Source organism: Staurois parvus, unplaced genomic scaffold, assembly GCF_062004578.1.
Source record: "Staurois parvus isolate SC_StPar_1 unplaced genomic scaffold, SC_StPar_1.0 ptg000479l, whole genome shotgun sequence".
Taxonomy (NCBI): domain Eukaryota; kingdom Metazoa; phylum Chordata; class Amphibia; order Anura; family Ranidae; genus Staurois; species Staurois parvus.
Window position 1 is genome coordinate 1,024,733 of NW_028318275.1, and position 26,200 is coordinate 1,050,932.

At 42.5% G+C, this 26,200-nt stretch overlaps 1 protein-coding gene across 2 annotated transcripts; it reads left to right on the forward strand.

Moving 5' to 3' along the window:
• The first annotated feature begins 42 nt into the window (after positions 1 to 42).
• On the forward strand, positions 43 to 25,931 carry CYREN (cell cycle regulator of NHEJ). 2 transcript variants are annotated; one of them, XM_089689500.1, is made up of 5 exons: positions 43 to 114; positions 10,052 to 10,341; positions 12,454 to 12,618; positions 16,471 to 16,546; positions 19,153 to 25,931. In XM_089689500.1, the coding sequence occupies exons 3-5, from the start codon at positions 12,506 to 12,508 to the stop codon at positions 19,381 to 19,383; spliced, it is 420 nt and encodes a 139-aa protein (XP_089545626.1). In that variant the 5' UTR covers positions 43 to 114; positions 10,052 to 10,341; positions 12,454 to 12,505; the 3' UTR covers positions 19,384 to 25,931. The 2 variants fall into 2 exon arrangements, with proteins under 2 accessions (XP_089545626.1, XP_089545627.1); XM_089689501.1 differs by having other exon boundaries at positions 10,052 to 10,305.
• Positions 25,932 to 26,200: the final 269 nt, after the last annotated feature.

Below are 26,200 nucleotides of genomic sequence, written 5' to 3' on the forward strand. Positions count from 1 at the left end.
TGAACTTTATTTCAGTGGTACAGATTGTCTTCCCAGAATCCACCGCGCCCTCCGAGGACTGGAGAGGGTGTGGCAGAGTAGAGGGGGCTGGAATGCGGAAGTGGCTGTATACAGGTGAGGGGAGCACGTGGGCTGGGCTGGTTAGAAGGACGATCAGAGGATGCAGCTGCTGGGATGAAAAAACTAAAGTGACAATGAAGGGCGTAATGATTCATGCTTCGTATGAGGTGGACCTGTGGGTTACCAAGAGCTTAGCACCCCCCATTGCCAACATACAGTGACATTACCTCAGGGCTACAGGGGTAGTTATATTTGTGAGCTGCCTGTCAGCAGTTATCTCACAGGCATCCTTTAACCCAGCCTTTCTCTACCTTTTCAATACAGAGGACCCTTGAAATGACTTTTTGATCTCGGGGAACCCCTGCAAAAATGACTGTATCTACAGCTCATGATAATTCGTGTGATGTCAGTGGGAAGAATGCTCCTTACACTTGTGGTCAATGAGAACAATTACCCCCTTATAGATAGCTACAAATATCAATGGTGTCAGCGGGAACCTATCTGAGAGGTGGATATTGCTCATGGAACCCCTAGCAACCTCTGGAGGAAACCTCGCTGAGAAACCCTGTTTTAACCAATTCAATACCGGGCAATTTTACCCCCTTCCTGCCCAGGCCAGCTTTCAGCGCTCTCACACTTTGAATGACAATTGCGCGGTCATACAACATTCTACCCAAACTAAAATTTTATCATTTTCTTCACACAACTAGAGCTTTCTTTTGGTGGTATTTAATCACCGCTGGGGTTTTTATTTTTTGCTAAATTAACAAAAAAAAGACCAAAAATTTTGGAAAAAAAAAAGGTTTTTCTTTGTTTCTGTTATAAAAGTTTGCAAATAAATAATTGTTCTTCATAAATTTAGGTCGAGAAGTATTCTACTATATGTCTTTGGTGAAAATAACCCAAATTAGGATGTATTTTTTAGTTTGTAGGAAAGTTATAGAGTTCACAAACTATGGAATATATCTGAATATTGATCAATCCTGAAGTACTGACAGCCAATCTAATTTCTTGAGGTCCAAGAATGTCAGAATAGTACAGAAATCCGCCAAATGACCCCTTTTTGCAGAGTAGACAGTCCGACGTACTTCATAAGAGGCATGGCGAGTTTTTTGAAGTTGTATTTTTTTTGTCATTTTTCGGAAAATGAAAAATTAGTTTCACTATTTTTTTTTTACATACTGTCACCAGTGCAGTACAGCGTCATCATATAACTGGCATGGTGGTGATCAGGGACACTGACTGGTGACAGTATGAAAAAAAAAATTATATTTTTTTATTTTTTATTACATTTTTTCTCTTTTTTTTAAAGATTTTTTTTCATATTTCACTATAACCATCTCCCCCCCCCCCCATCCTATCCATCATCACCAACAACTCCACTATCATTCCCGCAAGCCAAAGTCCTTGGCGTCATTCTTGACTCGAACCTCTCCTTCCAACCTCATGTCAAATCACAAACACATGCAGGATCCACCTCCGCAACATTGCCAAGATACGCTCCTCCCTCACCCCTGACACCACCAAACTTCTAGTACACTCCCTCATCATCTCACGCCTTGACTACTGCAATTCTCTTCTCACCGGCCTACCCAAGTGCAGGCTCTCCCCGCTCCAGACCATCCTGAACTCAGCGGCCAGACTCATCCAGCTCACCACCCGCTCCACCTCTGCCACCCCCCTCTGCCTCTCCCTCCACTGGCTCCTGATTGGCCAACGCATCAAATTTAAACTTCTAACCCTGACCTACAAAGCCATTCACAACACTGCCCCTGACTACCTCACCAACCTGATCCCCAAGTACCGCCCTACCCGTACCCTTCGCTCCTCACAGGACCTCCTTCTATCCTGCTCCCTGGTCTCCTCCTCCCATGCACGACTGCAAGACTTCTCCAGGTCCTCCCCCATCCTCTGGAACTCACTACCCCAATCCATCAGACTGTCGCCTTCCCTCCTCACATTCAGGCGCTCCCTCAAAACCCATCTCTTCAGGGAAGCCTACCCCACCCTGACCTAACGGCCATTCTCCCTCTTTCCTCCCACCCCTCATTCCCCTCAGCCACTTCCTACTGTATCATTACCCCCTCCCTCCTAGATTGTAAGCTCGAAAGAGTAGGGCCCTCTTACCCCTCATACGTTGTTTGTTATTGTTGTACTGTGCCATGTATTGTCTCCCCCCCACCCCCCCCCCTATTGTACAGCGCTGAGCAAACCCTTTGGCGCTATATAAACTTGATGTAATAATAATAATAACCAAAGTAGTACAATGTTACCATAGTAACATTGTACTACTTTGGGGAAGTGATCAGTATTTTTTTTTTTTTTTTTTTTACACAATTTGCTTATAGCAAAGAATTACTTTGCTATAAGCAAGCATTTACCTGAATGACATCGATTCATTCAGGGTTTTTTTTTTTAGTGCTTAGCTGTGATTTGGCCACAGCTAATCACATGGCATGTGATTAGCTGTGACCATTCACCGCTAGACAGTAGTATACAATGGATGGCATGAATGAAGCCATCCATTGTATACAACTGTCATGTGACCTGCTGTGATTGGTCACAGCAGGTCACATGGTACCGGCAACAGGGCTGATACTCAGATCTGTCATCGGCCGTGTCCGAGGTACACGGCTGTTGACAGATCGTGCCGCTGCAGGAGCGCAATCTGCACATGTGCGGGAGGGCGCCATACGGCGTCCACCCGGAACGCTGATGACATTTGCCGCCCGCCATTCAGCCATAGGTCGGGCGGCAAATGGTTAACTACTTGCCCTCCAGAGGATTTATCCCCCCCATTCCTGTCCAGGCCATTTTTTCCAAGGCGCTGCATTACTTTAACTGACAATTACGCGGTCATGCACTGCTGCACCCAAATTAAATGTATGTCCTTTTTTCCCACAAATGGAGCTTTCTTTCGGTGGTATTTGATCTCCTTTGCCTTTTTTATGTTTTGTGCTATAAACAAAAGACCGACAGTTTTCAGATAAAAAACAATATTTTTGCTATTAACCACTTGCCGACCGCAGATAGCCGAATGACGGCTTCACTGCGGCTGGCCAGTTCTGGGAGGGTGTCATATGACATCCTCCCAGAACGTGCTCCCCTGCGCGCCCCCCAGCTATCTCCGTGATTGGTGTGTCCTACGGACACAGCTGATCACGTGATGTGGTAAAAGGCCAATCACACCGGCCTTTTACCACGTGATCAGCCGTGTCCAATGACACACTGACCACTGGGCAATTGCCGGTTATTGGCTGCACTTTCCTCATGCTGTCACAGCGTAAGGAAAGTACTGCCAAGAACCGGCAATTGTCAGAGGAGGGATCTGCATCGATCATCAGGGTACTGATGATCAGTGCCACCCACCAATGCCCAGCAGTGCCACTAGTCAGTCAGTGCCGCCTATCAGTGCAGCTTCATCAACGCACATCAGTAAAGGAGAAAATTACCTGTTTGCAAAATTTTATAATAGAAACACTTTTTTGCAAATTTTTTTGCAAAATTTTTGTTTATAGTGCAAAAAATAAAACACCCAGCGGCAAGTAAATACCACGAAAAGAAAGCTCCATTTGTGTGAAAAAAATTATAAAAATTTCATATGGGTACAATGTTGCATGACCAAGCAATTGTCATTCAAAATGCGACAACACTGAAAATTGGCCTGATCAGGAAGGGGGTATAAGTGCCCGGTAGGCAAGTGGTTAAACATGTCCAGTAAAAAATCAAATTTCGTTATAAATTTAGGCCAAAATGTATTCTGTAAATTAATTGGTTTACATGAAGGTTATAGCGTCTACAAATAGCTGTATAGATACTGGATTTTTTTTTTTTTTTTAATAGTAATGGCGGCGATCAGCGTCTTATAGCGGGACTATGGCGGGGGGAACTGACAAATTGTCACTGACATCCCCAGTGACACTAATACAGTGATCAGTGCTAATAAAAAGCACTGACACTGTACTAATTACACTGGGCAGGAAGGGGTAAATGGGAGATTTACAGTGAAGGAAAACAGTACACCACTCTGAATAGTGTCTGGGAGGCTGTGGTTGCTGCTGCACAAAAAGTTGATTGTCAACAGATCAAGAAACTGACAGACTCCGTGAATGGAAGGCTTATGACTGTTATTGAAAAGAAGGGTGGATATAGTGGTCACGGGTTAACATGTGGGGCGATCAAAGGGTTAACTGTGTGCTGTGTGTGTGGTTTACTGTGTCAGCATGCTGCTTTGTATTGATATGTATCTGCTATGCAGAGCAATACAAAGCAGCGTGCTGGAGCTGATGGGAGAGATCTGTACTGTTTACATACAGACCTCTCCCCTGTCAGTGATCACCAGGTGCAGCGGGGAATCACCAGCTGGGACCCAGTGATCGACAGCTGAGCCCACCAATGGCAGCGTGGGTAGGGCGCGCGCACCCTCTGCCTGGAAATGCAAAATCACGTGTATATATACATAATTTTGCGCAGCCCTGCCGTCCTGTAGTTGTATTTCTTCTATAGGGTGGCGGGCAAGCGGTTAATGAGCTGCAAATGTTCTGACAACCTAAAGGTTCACATTTGTGTGGCGTTTTTGCAGGCACATGTCGCAGGTACAGCAGCCTATTTGAATGAGCTGCTGTACCCTCTGGAAATGTGATTTGACGTGCGTGAAAAGTGCCGCATTTGCCAATGCGTAGAGGTGCTAAGGAGCAACACCTTCAGGTCAGGAACGCATACATATGTAATTTTGCGAGCATGCCCAACCTTTTTCAACTAGCGTGCCTAAGCAAAATGCCTAAAACCAAAATGCCCAAAAACTGTATACAAGCCAGCAGGTGGATCAAGCCTGCCTTGTAGTTTAACCACTTGCCACCCTGCCACTGTAGAAATACGGCGGCAGGGGCAGGCAGAACCACGTTTTAAAACAGGTAGGGAGCACACGCGAGGCGCGCTGCCGCCCTACCTGTCTCGCCGATCACAGCCACGGGCGTCAGTCGCCGGGTCACAGCCAGTCCTTACCGGCTATCTCCTGGCGGCAATCAGTGACAGAGAGCACAGCTGCAGTAGCTGTGCTTTCTGTCACTTCCCTGACAGCTCAAGAACAAGCTGATTGAGACAGAAGAGTTTCTCTCTCTCGATCAGCCTGTCCCCGTCCAGCACACACCCCTGCCCCCTAGTAAAACACTCCCCTCACACAAATAACCCTTCCCTGCAAAATAAACTTAACCCCTTCCTCCCCAGTGCCATTAGTACAGTGTCAGTGTTTTTTTTTTTTTTTTTTTCACTGATCACTGTACTGGTGTCACTGGTGATGTCAGTGACCTCAAATCAGTACCCCCCCCAGTGTCAGAATGTCCGCTGCAGTCCCGCCATAAGTCGCTGATCGCCACCATAAGTCACTGATCGCCGCCATTATTAGTTTAAAAAAACCTAGAAATCCCAGTATCTTTCCCGCCATTTGTAAACGCTATAACTTTCACGTAAACCAATTAATTTACACGTATTGGGTTTTTTTTTTTAGCAAAGACATCGCAGAATGCATTTTGGCAGAAATTTATGACTAAATTTAATTTTACATTTTTTTTTTACTGGACATGTTTATAGCAAAAAGTCCAAAATATTGTTTTTTTTTTTCCTCAAAATTGTCAGCCTTTTTTTTTATAGTGTAAAAAATAAAAACCGCACAGGCGATCAAATACCACCGAAAGAAAGCTCAATTTGTGGGGAAATAAAGGATGTAAATTTCATTTATGTACCATATTGTATGACCGCGCAATTGTCTGTTAAACTAGCGCAGCGCTGTATAACAAAAATATGGCGTAAATTGCAGTATCTATACCAGCAATGGGCAAACTACGGCCCGGCGGACCTTTTAATCCGGCCCGCGGAGCTAGGCTCCTCTCACAGTCCGCCCTGAAGACCGGTGTAGCATGAAAATCTGTCTCCTATGAGGATCTGTCCCCCTCGACGTATCTGCGCATGTGCTGGAGATCGCCGATCGGCTGCTAATGCCTGAAACTGGCACATGCGCAGATACGTCGAGGGGGACAGATCCTCATAGGAGACAGATTTTCATACTACACCGGAACGGCGCGGGACACGGTGAGAGGAACGCGCGGAGCAAAGGTAAGTGAATTGACACGGGGGACTTGGGGACTTAATATGGGGGATGAATTACTATATGGGGGATGAATTACTATGGGGGATGAATTACTATATGGGGGATGAATTACTATAGGGGGGATGAATTACTATAGGGGGGATGAATTACTATATGGGGGAATGAATTACTATATGGGGGAATGAATTACTATATGGGGGATGAATTACTATGCTCACTATGGGGGAATATTACTATACTTACTATGGATGACACATACACATAATTCATCTACTCTTGGTCCGGCCCCCGGGTCCAATATATGAACCCATTGCGGCCCTCAAGTCAAAAAGTTTGCCCACCCCTGATCTATACCATAGTTTGTAGACGCTATAACTTTCACACAAAGCAATCAATATACACTTATTGGGATTTTTTTTACCAAAAACATGGAGCAGAATACATTTTGGCCTAAATTTATAACCAACTTGAGTTTACTATATATTTTTTATAGCTGAAAGTAAAAAATATTGTTTTTCTTCAAAATGTTTGGCCTTTTTTTTGTTTATAGCATGAAAAATAGCGCACAGGTGATCAAATACCACCGAAAGAAAGCTCTATTTGTGTGAAAAAAAGGACGTAAATTTTGTTTGGGTGCAGCATTGCATGACCGCGCAATTATCAGTTGAATTAGTGCAGCACCGAGTAGCAAAAAGAGACCTGGTCATTAAGGGGGGTAAATCCTCTGGAGGTCAAGTGGTTAATAAAGCCCCAGGTTTTCATTGTGCACCATTATACCTTTCTAGCTGTCGACATAAAAAGACAACGATGTCATCATTTGTTGGAAGGACATCGGGCATCTGCACAGCATCCCTGCTTGCCCCTCTCTGTCAGCACAGGGGTCACATTTGCTGATTGAGGGGGAGAAACTGAGGGAGAAGAGGCACAATGAAACACTAGTTAGCACCAGTGTCCAAAGGTGTATTTGCTTTGGAAGAATAAATGACCTCTGATGTTGGGTGAACCACATGTACAGATGTTGCTATGATCTGAAAAACTATTAGTTTAGTTTTTTTTACATTTTGTAATGGGTTCCTCAAGATTGTGCAGAATTTTAAAGGGTTTCTCGAGATTGTACAGTATTTTAAAGGGTGCCTTCACTGAAAAAAGATTTAGAAACACTGACCTAGCCTATAGTGGTATTTCAATTTTAGGTGGAGTCTGCCTGGCCATTTGCTTATATATTTGAATCCAGCAGACTTTCCTCCTGCTCGTTGGGTGCTGCTCCTCCAGCTATTTTAAAATCAGTTTTTAGGGTATTATTGTACTGAGCAGTGTAAGGAGTACAGGGATTTTTTTCACATTGAAAAAAAAACACTTTTCACCATTGTGACTCTTCCCTCCACAATCCAAAGCTGGCAATGTACTGGTAGATTTTTAAACAGAAGTTCTCATCAGTATAGGCAGTAACATGACGAATATCATTGAAATTTACATCAGAAACATTTGCTTTTAACCACTTACCTACAGGGCACTTATACCCCCTTCGTGCACAGGCCAATTTTCAGCTTTCAGCTCTGTCGCACTTTGGGTGACAATTGCGCGGTCATGCAACACTGTACCCATATGAAATTTTTATAATTTTTTTCACACAAATAGAGCTTTCTTTTGGTGGTATTTAATCGCTGCTGGGTGTTTTATTTTTTGCGCTATAAACAAGAGCAACAAATTGGGAAAAAAATGTTTTTCTTTGTTTCTATTATAACATTTTGCAAACAGGTAATTTTTCTCCTTCACTGATATGCATTGATGGGGCTGCACTGATAGGCAGCACTGACTGGTGACACTGCTGGGCACAGGTGGGAGGCACTGCTTGGCACTTGTGGGGGGCACTGATCATCAGTGCCCTGATGATGAGTGCCAATCGGTTTTCTGACAATTACCCATTGTCGGTAGTACTTTCCTCATGCTGTAACAGCGTGAGGAAAGTGCAGCCGACAACCGCATTTACCCGGTGATCTGCTGTGTCATTGGACACAGCTGATCACATGGTAAAAGACACCGCTGTGATTAGCCTTTTACCTCATCATGTGATCAGCTGTGTTTACGGACACAGCAATCACGGAGATCGCCGTGTGCGCGGGAGAGCGCGTTCTGAGAGGACGCCCACCTAGAACTGGACAACCGCGCTGTAGTCGTCATTCGGCTATAGCGCAGTTGCCAAGTGGTTAAAGTAGAATTAATGACGTTTTTTCATTTTGGATAGTGTAAGGGAGGGTTATAACCCCTGTCATTTTTGTTTTGTCATCCGTGTTCCATTGTGGAAATTTCTCTTCAACTCCTGTCCTGTGAGAGGAAATCCCTCCAAAGCGAGGGAATCCCTGGTTGTCACCAGAACTAGTGTCCTCTTTGGAAGATTTTCCTTCTACTGTTCTGGGGACAACACAAAATTTATGAACTTTTAGGCATCATGTACATTGCTGCTCATAAACGTGAGTTCAAGAGCTTTTTTTTTTTTTTTTTTTTTTGCCAAAGCCCCTGAACACAACTCAATAAAGGCCTGCGTGTCCATGCACACATAGACTTTTATCAGAGTTTAACAGCAGCAATGTTTAGGGCCAGTGAAACGATTCTTCAGCACTCAGGAGAGGAACGTTTTGTCCAAAAATCGCTAAACGCAATAAAAACGTTATTTCAGTGGCAAGCACTCTGGTCAATGAAATGAATAAATGTAGTACCATGTTTACATACGATTTTCTACTGCTAGCAGAAAAACGTTCCACTATGCACAAGGCCTTACTTTTACTTTCGATAACTGTAAAAAGGACAAATAGAGAGGGTGAATCATCTCCCTAATGGGGACACAGACATCAATAAAAACTTGACAGGTGAATCAGTCTCTCACCACTCTATCCAAATTTAAAAACAAGTTTTGTCTTTAGTAATACTTTAAAGCGGAACTTCACCTTAAAGGGGAAGTTCTGCTTGTTTGCATTCTCCACTGCTGTGTTTGGAAATTTTTTTGGGTGGAGCAGGTACCTGGTTTTGACCGGTTCCCACTTCCGGTCAGATTGCTGTGTTGATCTGAACAGATTTTTCAACCCCTCCTCCTTCCCTCAGCAGCCTTCTGGGACACATCACAGGTCCCAGAAGACTGCGGGACCATTTACAAAGTGCAGCTTGTGCATGCGCAGTAGGAAACCGGCTGTGAGGCCGCAATGCTTCACTGCCATTTTCCCTTACCTAAGATGCGGCACCATTGCTGGATCCTTGGACAGCTAAGTGTCCTTTTATTAAAAGTCAGTAGCTACTATATTTGTAGCTGACTTTAAATTTTTTTCTTTTTTTTGGGGGGGGGGGGGGGTACTGGAGCTCTTTTTTAACATTTTGATTTTGGAGTGAATTTTCTATCCCGTTCCTTCAAATTTTCTAATCACTGTGGTCAAATAAAAACATCAACTTGACACCAATTAGAAAGATGAACTGCTTACTGTATTTCCAGCTTAAAGCCCAACTACAGGAAATTTGAAAATGATCTCTTGCAGTGGGTTTGCAAGGGTTAACTGCTCATTTAATTCTAGAGGGCATAGAAAACTTTATTTACTTATGATCCTGCGCTCTTCCTCACTACTAGGCCTGTCTCCACAGCATCTTCTCCCCTACGCTAAGATCCTCTGATGTCATCAAGCGGATGTAGGGTCCATAGTTCTGTACTGGACAGTGAGGGACAGTCCACCGTGGAAGCAGAGGATGGAGTGTTTTTTCACTCTCCTAGACCTAAACAAACTGTTATCGCAGTGCGGGCGCAGTAAGGGAGAACTTTCAGATTTCCCACAGATGGGCTTAAAAAAATAAAAAAACCTGACTTTTTTGGTGTGTGTTCACTTTCCTTTTTTTCGTTCATAGACATCCCCTGCCCCTATATTCACCAGGGCTCTTGATGCTTTCTATCCACATCACATATCCCAGCATCCTGTAGAAACAAGGTTGCACAGTGAACAGTGATTGGAGGAAGGACCTCACACCACGTCATCAGGAGGGCAGCTGCAGGAACGCAGAACAGACAGCCGATTCCCAATGATGTCAGAGATGAAGATGGTGGCACAGGACCCAGCGTGCAGTGGTGGATCGCAGTAGAACAAAGCTGGATTCTCTGGAGTGTAAGAATGTTTATTGAACATAACCCAGTGATAAAGGTAAGCAGGGATTGAAAAGGAAAAAGGGGTAAAGTTCCTCTTTAATCAAAAGTTACTCTTCCAGTCAGTTTTCCCCAGTAGCTAAATGCTTGGTAAAACGGAATTACACTGCACTATATATACATATGTTTTTTAAAGAAGGTCACCCCAGGGGGGGAATATGCCATAATGTGCCATAAGTTTGACTTGCCTGAGAAATCAAGCCCTCAGTGCTCCTGCTGGTCCTGGGTGCTTCCACCTCCTCCCAGTCTTCCTTCCAGGTTCACTCTGTTTGACTGATTGATTAGCCAGGTAGCAATGATGTCACTCCCATACATGCATACAGGAGTCACTTTGTCACGGCACAGAGTGATGCTGCAAATGTTCTCTGAGCTGCCAATGCATGGCTTAGTGTACATTAGCACTTACAGGCAGAGAGAAGCATTTATAATAGAAGAAATCACTAGGGTCTTTTCTGTCAGAAACCCTACCTGTCAGAGGTTTTAACAATTTTAAGTTTAATTTCATTTTAACTCTTACTACTAGATCTTTCTGTGGCCTTTGATACTGTTGACCACCTTCTCCTCCTCTATAAACTCCACTCCCTTGGTTTCCAAGATTCTGCTCTTTCCTGGTTCTGTTATCTATCACAGCAGTTTTTCAGTGTTACCTAAGAATCTGTCTCCTCTCCACTTCCCTTTTCTGTAGGGGTCCCCCAAGGCTCTGTACTTGGACCCCTTCTCTTCTCTATACCTTCTCTTTTGGTCACTTGATAGCCTCACATGGCTTTCAATACCATCTATACGCCGATGACATCCAATCTATCTCTCTACTCATCACTTCACTCCTTCAGTCTCATCTTGCATTACTGACGTATCGGTATGGATGTCACACCATTTCCTCAAACTAAATCTCTCTAAAACCAGCATTCCCACCTCCCTGACTTTTCCATCTAGATCAATAATACAACTATCAGTCCCTCCCCTCATGCCAGGGTACCAGATCTAATGCTGTTCTGACCTATCCTTACAGCCCCTAATCCACTAACTGTCAAAAGCTTGTAGACTTCACTTCCGTAATATCTGAAAAAAAAAAGTCACTCCTTTTTAACTAATGAAAGCACCAAGCTACTCATTCTCTCCCTTGTTATTTCTTGTCTTGACTATTTTAACTCCCGTCTTGAAGGCCTACCTGTACGCAGGCTACCCCACCCCTTCAATCATGAATGCTGCTGCCATACTCCTTTACTTTACTAACCACTCAGTGTGTGCCATTCCTCTGCAAATCCCTCCCCTGACTTCTGATTGCCCACGGCTTAAATTCAAAATACTAACAACATCATACAAAGCCAATCACAACTCTACCCTGAGCTACATCACCAGTCTTGTCACAAAATATCTCCAAAACTGTCCTCTCTGCTCCTCCCAAGACCTCCAGATCTCGAACTATCATCTTCTCTCCTGCTAGTCTTCAGGACTTCATCCAAGCCTCTCCCATCTTCTGGAACTCTCTACCTTAATCTGTCCACCTATCTCCTACTCCCTTGTCCACCTTTAGGCAATCTGAAAACTTCTCTTCTGGGAAGCCTATCCCACCTCCAACTGACAACTATACTTTTAATTTTTCCGTCCGCTCATCCCTCACAGTTATTACCTTTTGTAGCACTTGCCTCACCCTATTAGATTGTAAGGTCCAATGACTGTACTGTCTCCCTTTATATTGTAATGTGCTGCGAAAACTGTTGGCGCTATATAAATCCTGTAAACAGTAATAAGAAGTCTAAGGGATGATGAATAAGTTGTAATACTTCATCCCTTGTTCCCACTGGCAGCTAAAGCTCTCTTATTCTCTCCATTACCTGGGTTGAGAGAGAGCCTTTGGTGTTCTTACAGTGCGGCACTACTGGTCTTGATTCGTATGGCAATGATGTCAGTGTGCAACTGTTAGCGTGATAAAAAGAAGCATCCTCAATGGATTTGCAGTAAGGAGGGGTAACATAAATAAAACAGTTTTTTAATCTTTTGAAGAAGGTGAAAATGGTATTTTTATATAAAAAAATAATGGTTTATGATACACAGTTTTTTAGCAAGCTAAATGTCATCTATTTATGGCGTACATCTTTATTACTTGCAGTGTAACGGACTGCAAATCATTGAATATCGTTATATGTGAATGCCCTAGTGTAATGGAAGGCAATGAGTCCAAGGCAAAAAAAAGGGTCCTACCACAATGGATGATGGAAGACAAAGCACATACAAAGAAACCACTTACAAGAGATGTGAAGAAAAGGAAGTACAGGTAAGACTTGACTTGCTATTTTCTTGAACAATCACCATGTAGTTTTACCACCTTAATATCATGCCATGGTTTAAAAAAAAAAAATTACAGGTTATCAAACTCAATAGAAAACATAGATGGCCAATGGACCCTTTGAATTCCTGTGATCAAGCTGTCAGACAGCGCTGATCCAAGGCAAAATACACAGACTAAGGCAGAGTAGCTTTGTGCCTTGCGATCTGTGTGAACCAGTCACTGCATTTACACATGTAAACAAACGTAAACACAGCCTCACCTTCTGCCTCTGCTGCTGATTGCAACTTCCTTTGTAAGTAACTGCTCCCACTGACCACCAATAAAAAAAGGGCTCACTAATCACAAAGGGGGCACATTGACCATCAAGAGGACACACAGCAGCAAGGGAGCAGATTAATCACAAAGGAGCACACTGGCGATCCGTGCTATGGGGACAAAAGCATCACTGACCACAAACCGTTATGGGGCAATCATCATTCATTACCACCATTTCAGGGGGCACGCATCATTGACTACCAGTATTTAAAGAGGCACTCACTACCAGGTACCACCATAAGGTGACCACTGAAATCTGCAAGCTAATTTGTGCATTACCTTGTCTTGACCCCCTCATTCTGCTGCACTGTATACACTACATCCTAAACAATTTTGGGGCGTATGTACTGTCCTGGCATTTTACTACGACAGGCAGAACTTCAGTTTTTTTGTTTTGTTTGTTTTTTTTCCTAGATCCTAAATGGTTAGTTCAGAGCTGATTAGCTACTCAGGTGAGATAGCCAGGGGGGTCAAATTCTGGTCAGGGCTGAGAGACTCTGCAGGCCAGCCCCTCTGGAATTGCCTCCTGCTCTGAGGCTTTCGGAGGAGGACCTTGGAGGCAGTTGGTGGATCTGAGGAGTGGCTGGCTACACTCATGAGGAACCTCAGCCAATCCCCAACAAAAGGCTTGGCAATGGGACTAGGACCCCCTTAAAATGGAAAAGCCTGCTCAGTGGCGGGAGAGGAGTGTGGAGCGGGAAGATGTGAGGCTGGAGGAGGAAGGCAACCAGGAGGCCTTGTGTGATGGGGCCTGCTTGGAGCTGGAAAGGAGGAAAACTTCGGACTCATGGGCCCCCTTAGTGAGAACCACCTGTATGGCAGGGATGGAGCAGCCGAGCTTATAGGCCTGGTAGCAACAGCCATCCCGCAAGCGGTACAGGAGAAGATCTGAGTGAGTACACCTGCTCCCTATGGGTGAGTAGGGGAAGGATCACTTTGGTGGGAAATCAGATTAGCTCTCTGCTAGTGACTGTGCACCTTATTTAAAGGAACAGGAGTCAGATCCCCTGCTCAGGAAGAAAGTCTCCATATTGCTGGGTGAAGAGGAGTTCATCTAGGGTCTGGGGTGATACAACTAGGAGCTGCTGGGTAGCACTCCAACAGAGACTGCATCAAAGAAGAGAAGCTTGTGAATAGTTCAGGAAGTTGTCCTCAGATTTTGGTTCTCTTGGGCATCCTATACACCCTATCCCTTACCTTACCCTATCCAAATTCGAATCCCCTCAATAAAATAACAAAACAAACGCTCAAGGACTGATTTCTGCGTACGGCTGAAAGCTTGTGTGGGAAATGCTAAGTGACTGGCTGTGCGGGACCATAGGGGGACCCCAGTTCATCAGCAATCCCTAAGTTAGTAGTGCTACAGTAGTAAAAATAGAAGTATGGGTTTTGAAAAAAAAATAAACATTTATATTCACCTAGGTGGATGAAGCATTGATCCATGCTGCTTCTGTCCCCCGCTGACTCTAAGAGTGAAAACTGAGCAATCAAAACACCACTGATCACTCAGTTCTCCCCTCCACTCTGAGCAGAGAGTGGTGACTGTCAGTCACTGACTCTGCTCTGTCCCTCCAGCGCTCACTGGAGCGGAGGGGCGAGAGAGACTGGCTCAGGTTCTCAATACTTGCTAAGAGGCTGAGCCAAGGGCTGGTCCAGGCATCTGGATGAATCCCAACTTTGAAGTCAAGATCTTTCCAGCGCCTGGACTGGCCAAGTGACATTGGCCAACAGTGTGATTTAGCTCGCGATCAGCTGAAAATGGGTCACAAAAGGGCTGAAAGATCTGCACTCTTGATTCAAAGAAGTATAGCTAAAATAGCTAATAACGCTGTCATTATTAGATGTCATCAAAAGATTGCTCTGTTCTTCTCAAAAACAGATATAAAATTAATTTACATGATTGTAATTATCAATCTATCACAGCACAACAAAATTGGCCTGGTAATGAGGGGATGATATGTACAGACTGGTACAGAAGTGGTTAAAGGGTACCTTCGATATTGGAAATGTTTCTTGTATAATCCTCATCACCCCCCACCTGCAGTTAAGGGAACTCTAGGAGGTTAGGTTGTAATAAGGTGACATTTATACAGCCAGTTGGCAAGCCATGCATCATTTTCTTTTTCCTGTCATTCTGAGGCTCCAACTCTCTTCCAGCAGCTCAGCCTTGTTATCGGGGGACCCTAAGCACACATTTCTAAAGAATGTTCACACAGGCACATCATGTTACTCTATGTTTGCACAATCTTGGAGTTATTGTGCCAAGTATATTTAACAAAGCTTGTTTATTTGTTGCCCTCATTTTATAAGCTCATTATCGCCAGAAAATTGTGGCTGCCACATGTTATACCAATAAAATCTGTTCTTTGATTGGCTGCTATGGTTTAGTATAGGTAAACTCCAAACCTTTGGGTAAATATGTTTGCCTGTGCCCCTGGTAATATTAAATCCACAGTCTTTTTTTGTGTTACCAGACTGCCAGTGACATGTTGTGTCTTCAAGCCTACTCTCAATCCTTGCCATTTGATTATTGGGCAGGCTTAAGGTACCCTTCATGTTTCCACACATTTACCCCCTGCATTGACTTTAATGTGACCCTGTTACCAACTTACAAATTGCAGGTGAAAGCATAGAAACAATGAATATTTTAAAGCTCCATGCACACTAGGAACTTTAAAAAAACACCCGAAAAATGCTGGAAAAAAAATGCTCATTTGAGCATTTGTTTTCCCCAGCGTTTTCTGTTCTTGTGTCGGCGTATTTCCGGCATTTAGCAGTGTATAGCTGGTTGTTAAGGAGCAGGCAGCAAGTTGACTGCCTGCATCCTTAACAGCCGATGACTCTTCAGCTGACCCCCACCAACCACTGCCAAGGATTGTGGGGAAGAGGCCCTTGTCCCCTTCAACATAGGGACAAGATGCTTTGTCTTCACGGGACTGAGATTGAGCTCTGCAGTCACTTTTGCAGCAGTTTTTTTATTCTGGATCACAATCCTGCGCAATGTTTTTTTGTCTCTTTCAGTCAGTTGGCCCTGTCGAGAATGCTTATTCGATGACGTTTTCTTGGAAACTATGCCCTTTTAACCTTTGATACTGTACCTTGCGACACGGCAAATAAATTGACAACTTCCGCCACAGAGGCACCAACTAAGCGGGCACCAACAATTTGCCCTCTTTGAAGCTCAGTAAGCTCTGCCATAACTCTGTATTACTAGCAGAGCATGCAGTGAATGACGAAAGTGAAGCTTCCCATCTGTTTAGCTAGGCGTCTCATCACACAGAAGCATGTGGTCCCTTTCACACCTGCAAATCATGTGGTGTTTCCATTTTTTTGTCTAACCCCTGTAGATAACATGTATAAAATATGTTAAATGCACCTATAATCGTATGATAGCTTCTGGTTGAGTGGTCTAGTGACAGGGTCATTTTAAAGGCAGGGATGTGTTCTTTTTTTTGTGTGACAATGGAGCAAGGAGGGGTTAAAAAAAACTAATTGCATTTTATTTTTGTATTGTATGTCCAGGTCTCCCAGAAAGTCAACAGTTTACTGTATGAATGAAAAAGAATTGGTTGACTATGCACTTCAGATTTTAAACAAGGTAATGGTTTATAATAAAAGTAACATATGAGTGAAGCAAATAGGCTGAAAGGCTTTTTTTTTTTTTTTCTATTGCAGATCTAAAATGATACAAAGCCAATTACCTAGTTACCGTACTGTGTGACTGATTGTAGATTTAACTAAAGCAGAATTAATCAAAGGCTGTGTGACGAGTGGTCTTTTGGTTATTTCTAGAGAGACAAAGTATTAAAGCGGAGTTCCAGCTGTTTTTGTGTTTATTAAGAGTCAGCAGCTGCAAAAACTGTAGCTGCTGACTTTTAATAAACATACACTCACCTGTCCCAGGGTTCAGCGATGTGCTCACCCACGCCGTCCCTTCTCTCCTTCTTTTCTCCCCGGTGCTGGCATCTCAACTGTGGGCACCCGGCTGTGACAGCTTGCAGCTTCACAGCCGGGTGGCCACTGCGCATGCGCGAGTCGCACTGCGCAACCTGATTGGTCCAGCAGTCTTCTGGGACCTCTGAAAGTTCCCAGGAGACTGTGGGAGGAAGGAGGGGGAGGGCTGAATTTCCAGCTCACTTTGCCGTGGCGAACTGAGCCGTAAATGGGAGCGGGTACCTGTCAAAACCAGGTATCTGCTCCCCCCAAAAGGTGCCAAATATGGCAGGGGAGGAGGCAAACAAGCAGTGCTTCTACTTTTCGGTGGAACTCTGCTTTAAGTATTATTAAATGCTAGGTATTTTAGGGCAAGCAAACATTCTTGAACTCTGCACCCTCCTAACCTCCTTGAGGCCTCACAATGTTATCCTTTTTGTTCCTGATTTCATTTGGCCAGTCATGTGACATGTAGGACCCTCTTCCTCTTTAGTTGTAAACATAAATTGTGTCACACGTGAAGTATCATCCTGAATGTTAGAGTGGGAGCAGCAATCCTAGGGCCATAATTATTGGTTAACTCTAAACTGATAAGTTGAAAATGCTTTTTTTATGGACAACTTTTTACCATAGTTTTCTGCCATTTCATGGGTGCATGCAATTTGGAATGTTTGGTATCTATTTACCATCTTTTATAGTTTAATAAAAATTGGGTATGAAGTTCTTTTTGCACTCAAATTCATTTTAGCTTTTTTTTCTAAAGAAAATGCATTTGATAAAAAGTTGATGCAGTTGTTGTGCGACATTAAGAAAATGCAAATGCCCCTGCTTTCAGAAAATATATAATTTAAATTAATTTCCAGCAAAAAATGTAGATTGTGAAAAATATAAAAAAAAATAGCAAAAAAGGGGCACTTTGTAAAAAAAGTGGTTAAAGAAGCTCTGAAATCAGACCTCATTTATGAGATGAAAGCATCGCAGCAGTACACGATAAAAGGCACTTTCGTGTTTACCACTCTTTAAAAAATAATTTTAGTTTTTTTTTCCCTATGTTGTTGCCCTTTAGAAGGAATCTGATCATTTCCTGGAAGTGTCCTTTCCTGTCTTTATCGTCCCACTCCTTGCTGCTACTGTACAAAGGCAGACAAGAGGAGCCTGCAACATCTTAGCAAATTTTATGATTTCAGTCAAGATGAACTATTTATTATCTGTGCAGCCATAAAATAATAAAACAGAAGTGCCAGTAGAAGCAGAGTAGCACAAAAAAAATGTAAAAAAAGCAGGAACTAATTGTAATGTTTGCAGAGTGGAAGGGGTGACTTTGCTGGCATGATTCAGTGTTCTGCTGTGAGTGAGCTCCTATTACTGTCTCTGCCTCTCTGACCTCTCATCATATAAATAACATGCTGTTTAGTGAGACTCAAACGTAAAAAATATTAGTGATGAAATATAACAGTGCATCATTTGAGTGACAGCTCTAAGTCAACCGGGGGCTGCTTATGTCACATCTAAGATGGTAGTGCCCAGCAGCAGCGTTAGGCCTGTTCAATATTATAATGGCTTCAATATTTACATTGAATGAGCAGAAAAAAGTAATTTGTCATATATTCCTATTTGAAGATTGTTGTTGATACCAGTAGTTTAGGAACAGGGTCCTTAAAAAAAAAAAAAATAAAATAAAATGAAGAACCCTTTATAGATGTTTAGGGAATCCTACATTGGAGGAAATTTATGAAAACTGGAGCAGACAGAATCTGGAGTAGTTGTGCATGGCAATAAGTCAGCTTCTATCTTAACTTGTTCAGTTAAAGTGAAAGTAAAGGCTACATATAAGACTTCTTAAAAACGCTGCTTCCCCCTTCTACCTTGGACATCAGCAACCAGTTTCCATTGCTCCTCCATTGTCAGCAGTCCTTCCTCTCCTCTGTATCTGCCACTCTTTGACACAGGGTAGCCGGAGCTTCTGCATCACGGGACTGAACCAGAATGGATTAAAAAAAAAGGTATTTACAAGCATCTTTTTGTACGAACAATATACAGCATGGATAGGAGGAAGGAGGAAACAGTTTTAAGCAGTCGTATATGTAGACTTTACTTACACTTTAAGCTTTGAAAATATATGATAGAAGCTGATGGATTGCTGTGTACAGCTGCTCCAGATTCTGACTGCTCAAATTTTGATAAATTCCCCTCACTGTGTTTAATACCAGACACTTAGAAAAGAAATTCCACACTGCCTTTATGCCAACTATAATTTTGATTCTACTTTAGAGCAAAAAGGATCGGGGTAGTGAAGCGGAAACTGAAGCTTCTGTAGAAGGGGATAAGGTGGAATCCTACAAAGATGGAGACAAGAAACCTCAGACTCCTCCAGAAGCATCCTGCAGCCCAAAATTGACACAGTCACCTCCTAAAAACTCATCAAACACCACCCTGCCCGAGACTGTATCTGATGAAGAGGACGACCCTTTAAAATTTGTCAGAGAGATCTTTTTTAGCTGAGTAGTGTTGTACACTTGTACAGTGTTGTATAACTGTAAGGCTTTGTTTACACCAGTGTGCAGAGATGTCAGTTTTTCAGCACGCATTCTGCAAGGGCACAAAAAAAAACAATTGTCCTTTATGTGCCCTATTCACATCACAACACTGGTATCATGTGCAGATGTTTCTGCACAGGAATCTGCAACGTGTTTGCAGTTTTCTGTACAGAAAAAAGCTGATGTGACACTAATACTGCGGTGTGAACAGGGCACATAACTGACGTGCATGAAAACTGATGTCAGCGTGCTTAAAAACTTACTAAAACGCACATGTAAACTGAAATTTCCCATCAGTTTTCATGCACACATGGTGTGTACGAGCTCTAAATGCACAAAGTGGTTCTGTCAACAGAACAGACAGTGATCGGAAATAAGGCAGCAATAAAAATCCAACAGAACCCAAAACCCCCCAAAAAATTTCCCCCGAGTTTACCATTATTGTAGTTGAGCTGATGAATGTATGTAATTTTTTTTTAAACCTTGTTACTGTTTACAGCCTGTATATTCCTGTGTACACTGTGTTGTAATATATTTTAATATCATAGGCTACATGTTAAATGGTGTGACTGCATTACCATAATTGGTATTTTTACTTCAGTGTACAAATAGCTAAGTGTGTGTGACTTGGAACCGAGCTTGTTTAAATGTAGCAACCTGTTTTTCTCTGAGTGTTGGAATCCAGTTGTTCCCTCTTTTTTTGTCCTCTAACTTCCAAGCAGCAGTGGCCTCTGTTGATGTGATCTCTGAGCTGAAATGTTCCATGTGTTTTGGAGATGTTTTCAGATCCTGTTATGCTGTATAGCTTGTGTGCTGCATACACCGGAAAGACAAGGAGTTTGTTTCTGCCCTGAGTGCAGAGAGGAATTTCAGCCCCGTCCTGGCCTGCAGAGGAACATAAATCTGCATAAAATAATGGATTGTTTCTGCTCTCCCTCAGCACAATCAGAAACAGCGATCAGCCCCGCTGTTTGTACCCAGACTCCGTACCTGCTGCTACTAAGTAGTGTCTTCCCAAGAAAGCTGATTAAACAGCTGAGCGTTCAGTGCAAGTTACCAGAACATATAACATGCTTTCCATAGAGCGCAACAAATGCACCGTCTATGAGGATAAACTCTTCTATGTTAATATGGACAACCCTGTCCTTTATGATTTTCTGGAGTAAGGAACACAGAAGGAATTAGATGGACCCACTGACTAGAGCCTTAGAAAGCAAAGGGATTGGAAAGGTCATGCAGGAGTTAAGGGAGGGAAATGAAGAGTTAATAAAGGATCTTCAAGATTACCTTGAAAGATTAAGGAAAAGCTTAGCTACTAAAACCGAGAGCTTGACTAATGTTTTTAAAGACATCAGGAGACAATTGAGAGATCTGGAGAATAAAGTCCAGAGGGAAATCACCAGACAAGAAGAGCAGGCTGTACGTCCATTTATTGAGGTGATTCAATACCTGGAAATAAGGCATGACAAGCTGTCCAGGATGGGTCAACAGTTTGAGATGCAGTGCGGCATGTCTGAATCACTAGACTGCAAGTGTACAATCCAAACGCACACGTTCTTGCGTTAAAAATGGCTGTGTGTATAAATGGATGCTGCAGTGATTGTCAGCTGGAACCGAACAGAATCACCAAGGGAAAATGTCACCAGCACACCATGGATCACCAATATGGGTCCAAAAGTTTTAATGAATGATCACATAGTTACAGCAAGGCAAAAGCCCCTTCATCACAGTCACATGCCTGATGAAGGGGTCCTGCGAGACTCCTAAACGTTGCCTTGCTGTAACTATGTGATCGTTCATTAAAACTTTTGGACCCATAGTGGTGATCCTCGGTGTGCTGGTGACATTTTTCCATATCCAAACTGCTGACACACATACAGACAAAAAAAATTGCATTGGAGTGGGAAAAGGACAGAGAGATCTTTCATAAGCTTGGTTTTCATCACCTCGTTCGAAGCTATATAGGTTGTGCTCTGATCGAAGGAGTTTTACACACAGGTTGGACTGATTTTAAGAAAGTTGTAGATCTTTGCATTTGTACACCAGAACATGCCAACCTATTACTTGATGTAATCTGTGCATATCAGATGGCATGAAAACTGTATCCTGGACCCATAAAAAGCAGATTTGCCCAGGATTGCCAAACAGATTCCAGCAGCTTCCTTAGGTGTTAAGCACTAGGACATTTTTCTCAGGGCGACATTACTGGGAGGTAGAGATTCTAAAAGAATGAGTGGGGGGATAGGGATGTGCTATTCCAGCATGGACAGATTAGGACCTTTTTCGTGGATTGCATTTAATAACAAGTCCTTGTGTTTGATGAGGTTTTATAGCAATTATGACTTATCTCATGACATTTGTCTGGAACAGCTATCACAAATTTCCATTAGGAGGTTCAGGGTGTATCTGGATTATGAGGCTGGTGAGATTTCTTTTAATGAGGTATGTGACCCCATCAGACACCCCTTCACTTTCACTGAGCACCTCCACACTGTACTGTATGTAGAGAAAAGCTGTGTACAGACGCAAGACCAACCACCAAAAAGAGGACTTGTAAGCTCTTGTACTGTCGTAGCTGAGTATTTATCCTGCGGGATTCCTGTTTTATAAGAAATGATTGCTATATTTCTATTTTTTATATGTTATTGTTCAGTCAGTGTCACACCTTGCTTAAATGTTAGTCATAATTTCCATTCCTCAGTTTGGCAGTGTTAGACTACACTGGGGTTTTTTTTAAGGCCTCCTACACATGACCATTTAGCTGCATAAACCAGATTCCATCAGCAAGAATCATTGGATCCTTGCGATTGGAATGACAGGTGCATGCGAAGAGAGGAGGCCGCTCAGCCTATATAAGCTATTGACAGGCTGACAGTGGCCACCACAGTTCACATGTAGCCGCACACCAAGCAGTTACCTGTGGTTAGGGGCTGTGTCCAGGCTCAGACATCTGTTCCTAACCCCAGTTAACCCTGTGGTGTGTGGCTACTCAGCCTGTTTTTCGCTTAAATAGGCTAAGTGGCTGTCACGATTTGTGGGTACCTGTCATTCCAATGGCAAGAATCTACTAATTCTTGCTGCAGAAATCCAATGTATGCAGCTAAATGGCTGTGTGAAGGAGCCCTTAGTGTTGTTTTCTATAGTTAAATCATCTGTATACGTGTGTGTACGTATAAAGCCATTTATAACTCTGCCCCAAATTCATCAACGATCTTGTCTCCAAATATCACCCAAACCGTCCCCTCCGCCCCTCACAAGACCTCCTGCTCTCTAGCTCCTTTGTCTCCTCCTCCCATGCTCGTCTCCAGGACTTTTCCAGAGCTTCCTCCATCCTCTGGAACTCTCTACCCCAATTTATCAGACTATCGCCTACTCTGCTCACTTTTAGGAGATCTCTGAAAACCTATCTCTTCAAGGAAGCCTATCCTGCCCTCAGCTAATAATGGAATCTTCTACTTTTCCAACCAGTCCATCCCCCACAGTTACTACCTTTTGTACCACTAACCCCTCCCTCCTAGATTGTAAGCTCCAAGGAGCAGGGCCCTCCTATCCCTCTTGTATTGAACTGTATTGTTGCTGTATTGTCTCCCGTTATATTGTAAAGCGCTGAGTAAACTGTTGGCACTATATAAATCCTGTATAATAATACTGTGTAAACCGAACAATGATCGTCTCTAATTTTCTTCATTTTGGTCTGTTAAATTTGCTATTACCTGTTTTGTTACATCTGTATGAGAAGTTTAAAGCAATTTCTGTTGATCCTACCTCAAATCTTGCAAGATGTAACTTCCTATATTCTATACCTGTGCTGCACAGTTGTGGAGATGTAACTTCCTGCTTTGCAGCCATACATTACATTGCTCCCAGCTCTCGCTGTAGTCTGCAGAATACCCACTTCCCCTCCATGTTATGGAGAAGCCAAGATGTTGTGTTGCCCTGCACTAGGGTGACAGTGCTACTTCTCAATAGAAACTATGTTGTTGCCCTAGGACAGGATGTGTGTTCCTGGTAGAACCATCAGGTGAAGATAAAGGGAAAAAACTGATAGAATCAAAACTGGTGTAGCCACCACATCTAAGGAGTGGTAAGCTGCAATATTTTAAATTTTTGTTCTGGAGTGTTCTCCTGGTTAAGAGCTGTAAAATCGAAATTTGAAAAAAGGCACACTGCACCATAACCTTTTGTAGATGCAATACATATCCATAATGATATACATAATTACTTGTATCCATAATGATATAAATAATTGTTATATTTTTGTGTCCTAACAATTGTTTTATGAACATTTAACCAGGCTGTATTAAACACAAAAGAATATCAGGTGCCGAAAGAATACACTATCAAAGCGGTCACAATTAACTACTGAATATAGAGTTCAAATGTCCAAAGCCTTAAAGTAAAATAGCAGTATAAGGGTGGCAGGAGGTCCGAGGTAGATAGCTCAAACCACATGGAGGAACCTGAGGCCAAATCGGTGATGAGACAAAAGAGAGGGACACAGAACATGAGTCTAGAATTCCCAGTGCTTGGGATTTGGGGGAGGTGGTCTGTGGTACGCGCAAAAGACAATAGCCAAGCCACTGGATCAGTAAAATTTACCAAATTTATTGTACAACACATATCCAAACTTACATGGCAGCAATAGGAGAGCAGTGTCGAGGGTGAGAGTAATCATCCACTGGTACAACAAACGGAACGGGAGCATCGCTGAGCTGAGGGTTGGAGAGCCAGACTATCAAATACCATGCCACTGGCGTGGCGTCTGTGTAGGCTTTCCTCAGATACTCTGTACTAACCGAGGCAGGTAGTGCATGCTGTATTAAACACTGAGGTCCATGTGTTGTAGGGCTGGGAAATGTACCACTCCGATGGAAAGGCTACAAGTCCCAGCATTCCCTGTTTTTTTTCAGTTCCACTGACATTCCCTTCTGTATTGCTGAGATACCATTGCCTGGGGGATTTTCTGCATTTGACTCTTCTGATAGTTCTTTGTGGTTCCTTCTGCTGGCCCTCACATCATTCCTGTTTCCCATAATGAAGTAGGGGCTGAGAGGAACCACAGAGCAGTAATCTGATGCAATACATTGGGAGAATGGAGGTGGAACACACAGGTAATAAAGCCCAGTTGAAGTTCCTATATTACAACTGTAACACAGGCTACATGTACTATTTGTTGCAATTAGGATTAAAATACTCTGTGCTGGCTGAAGAGCTGGACCGCTGCTCAACACAGACCACATCAGTTGGGTCTCTAGTGGTCAGCAGTGCTCCAGTCAACAGCGCTCAATCTTCCTAAAATTAGACACCCCAATTTTTTACTGTTTATGTAGCCTGACTGCATTATTGAAAGAAAAGCGGAATCTTTTATTGGGCTTTAAGAGACTTCTTTTGCAGGAAACCAGTGTTTTTTATTTTTGTATCAAGGTAAAAGGGTCACTTTTAAAAGGAATGTATACAGGGGTTTTATATAATTATGGCTGCAACACTAACTCAGAGGCTTGCACCTTCGGAAACCAGTCAGCAATAGCAACCTCTGTATTTCTGTTTGGACAGGAGCCTTTTAAAAGAAAACCCATTATGGGAGATATCTGTGGGTTTTCTTTTTCTGAAAATGCTAGTTGGATGGGTCTCACGTTTTTGCTTTAATACATTGTGAGTCACATACTTGTTATAGAGTCACAGAGTTCTAGATGTATATATTTTATATATAATGCTTTTTGATTGGTTTTTACAATTAATCCATGAAAAAACAAAACTGCAGTGCACTATGATTTAAAAGGAAACCAAATGTTTTTGAGTCAGTTTTATTTTATTCTTGTTTATAAGTTTAAAATCTGTTTTATATCTGCTTTTTCATATACTTTTATACACTTTTTGTTTTAGAAATAAACATTTTAAGCCACAATAAAGGATTCCCAGAGCATTATGGGTTAGAAAAAGACACACATGTTAAAATGTTTTAGGCTTGAAGAATAGTAAAAAAGAAAAATTCTATCAAAATATGTATATACTTTTATATAAAAATATGTTTAGTACACAGACACAATATATTACCCAATTTTTTGTCAAATATAGAAGACGCAGTGGCATCCAGTACATAGATACTAGACATGCCAAGCTTTAAAATTGTGCAAGCCTGTGAAATAACAAACTTTTGTATCCATAACTTTTCATAGGCGAAGCTTTAAAAGCATTTACATGTTATTAGTTTAGTGTTAAATTTGAACAGTGGCTCTAGAGTTCTTGCTTTCACTCCAGTATGTGCAGCATTAACCTGTAACGTGATTGTTTCCCTATGTGGTCACATCCAACACATTCTTTGTATGTACATGTGTGCGTTTACATGCGGGCTGAGGGCTTTCGCCGACTTTTTAAAATTGTATATTTATTTTATTTTTTTTTACACTTCAATTTTTTTGGAATAAATTGGCAAATAAAATATTATAGCATATGCAATTGCTACACAAGTAATATTGTAATTAAATGTTAATAAAAATTGCCTTTACTTCTCAACCTGCAGTGCTGTAATTGTCTATAAAGTTCAATGCAGAATTTCTCCGGAACTGTTATTTCCTGCTTGTGTGATTGGCTCTCTGATTTTCCCAAAAGTCTGCAAGTCAGGTTTTAGGCATCCTCTGGAACAAAAAAAATAATTTTGGGTGAGATACTCACAAAGGGTTAGCCACTCCTAAAGGGATGCAGACACTGTTACTTCACTCATTAGAACACTGATTAATAATAAAAAAGTCACCCCATACAGATTCACTCTGCACGTTGAATTA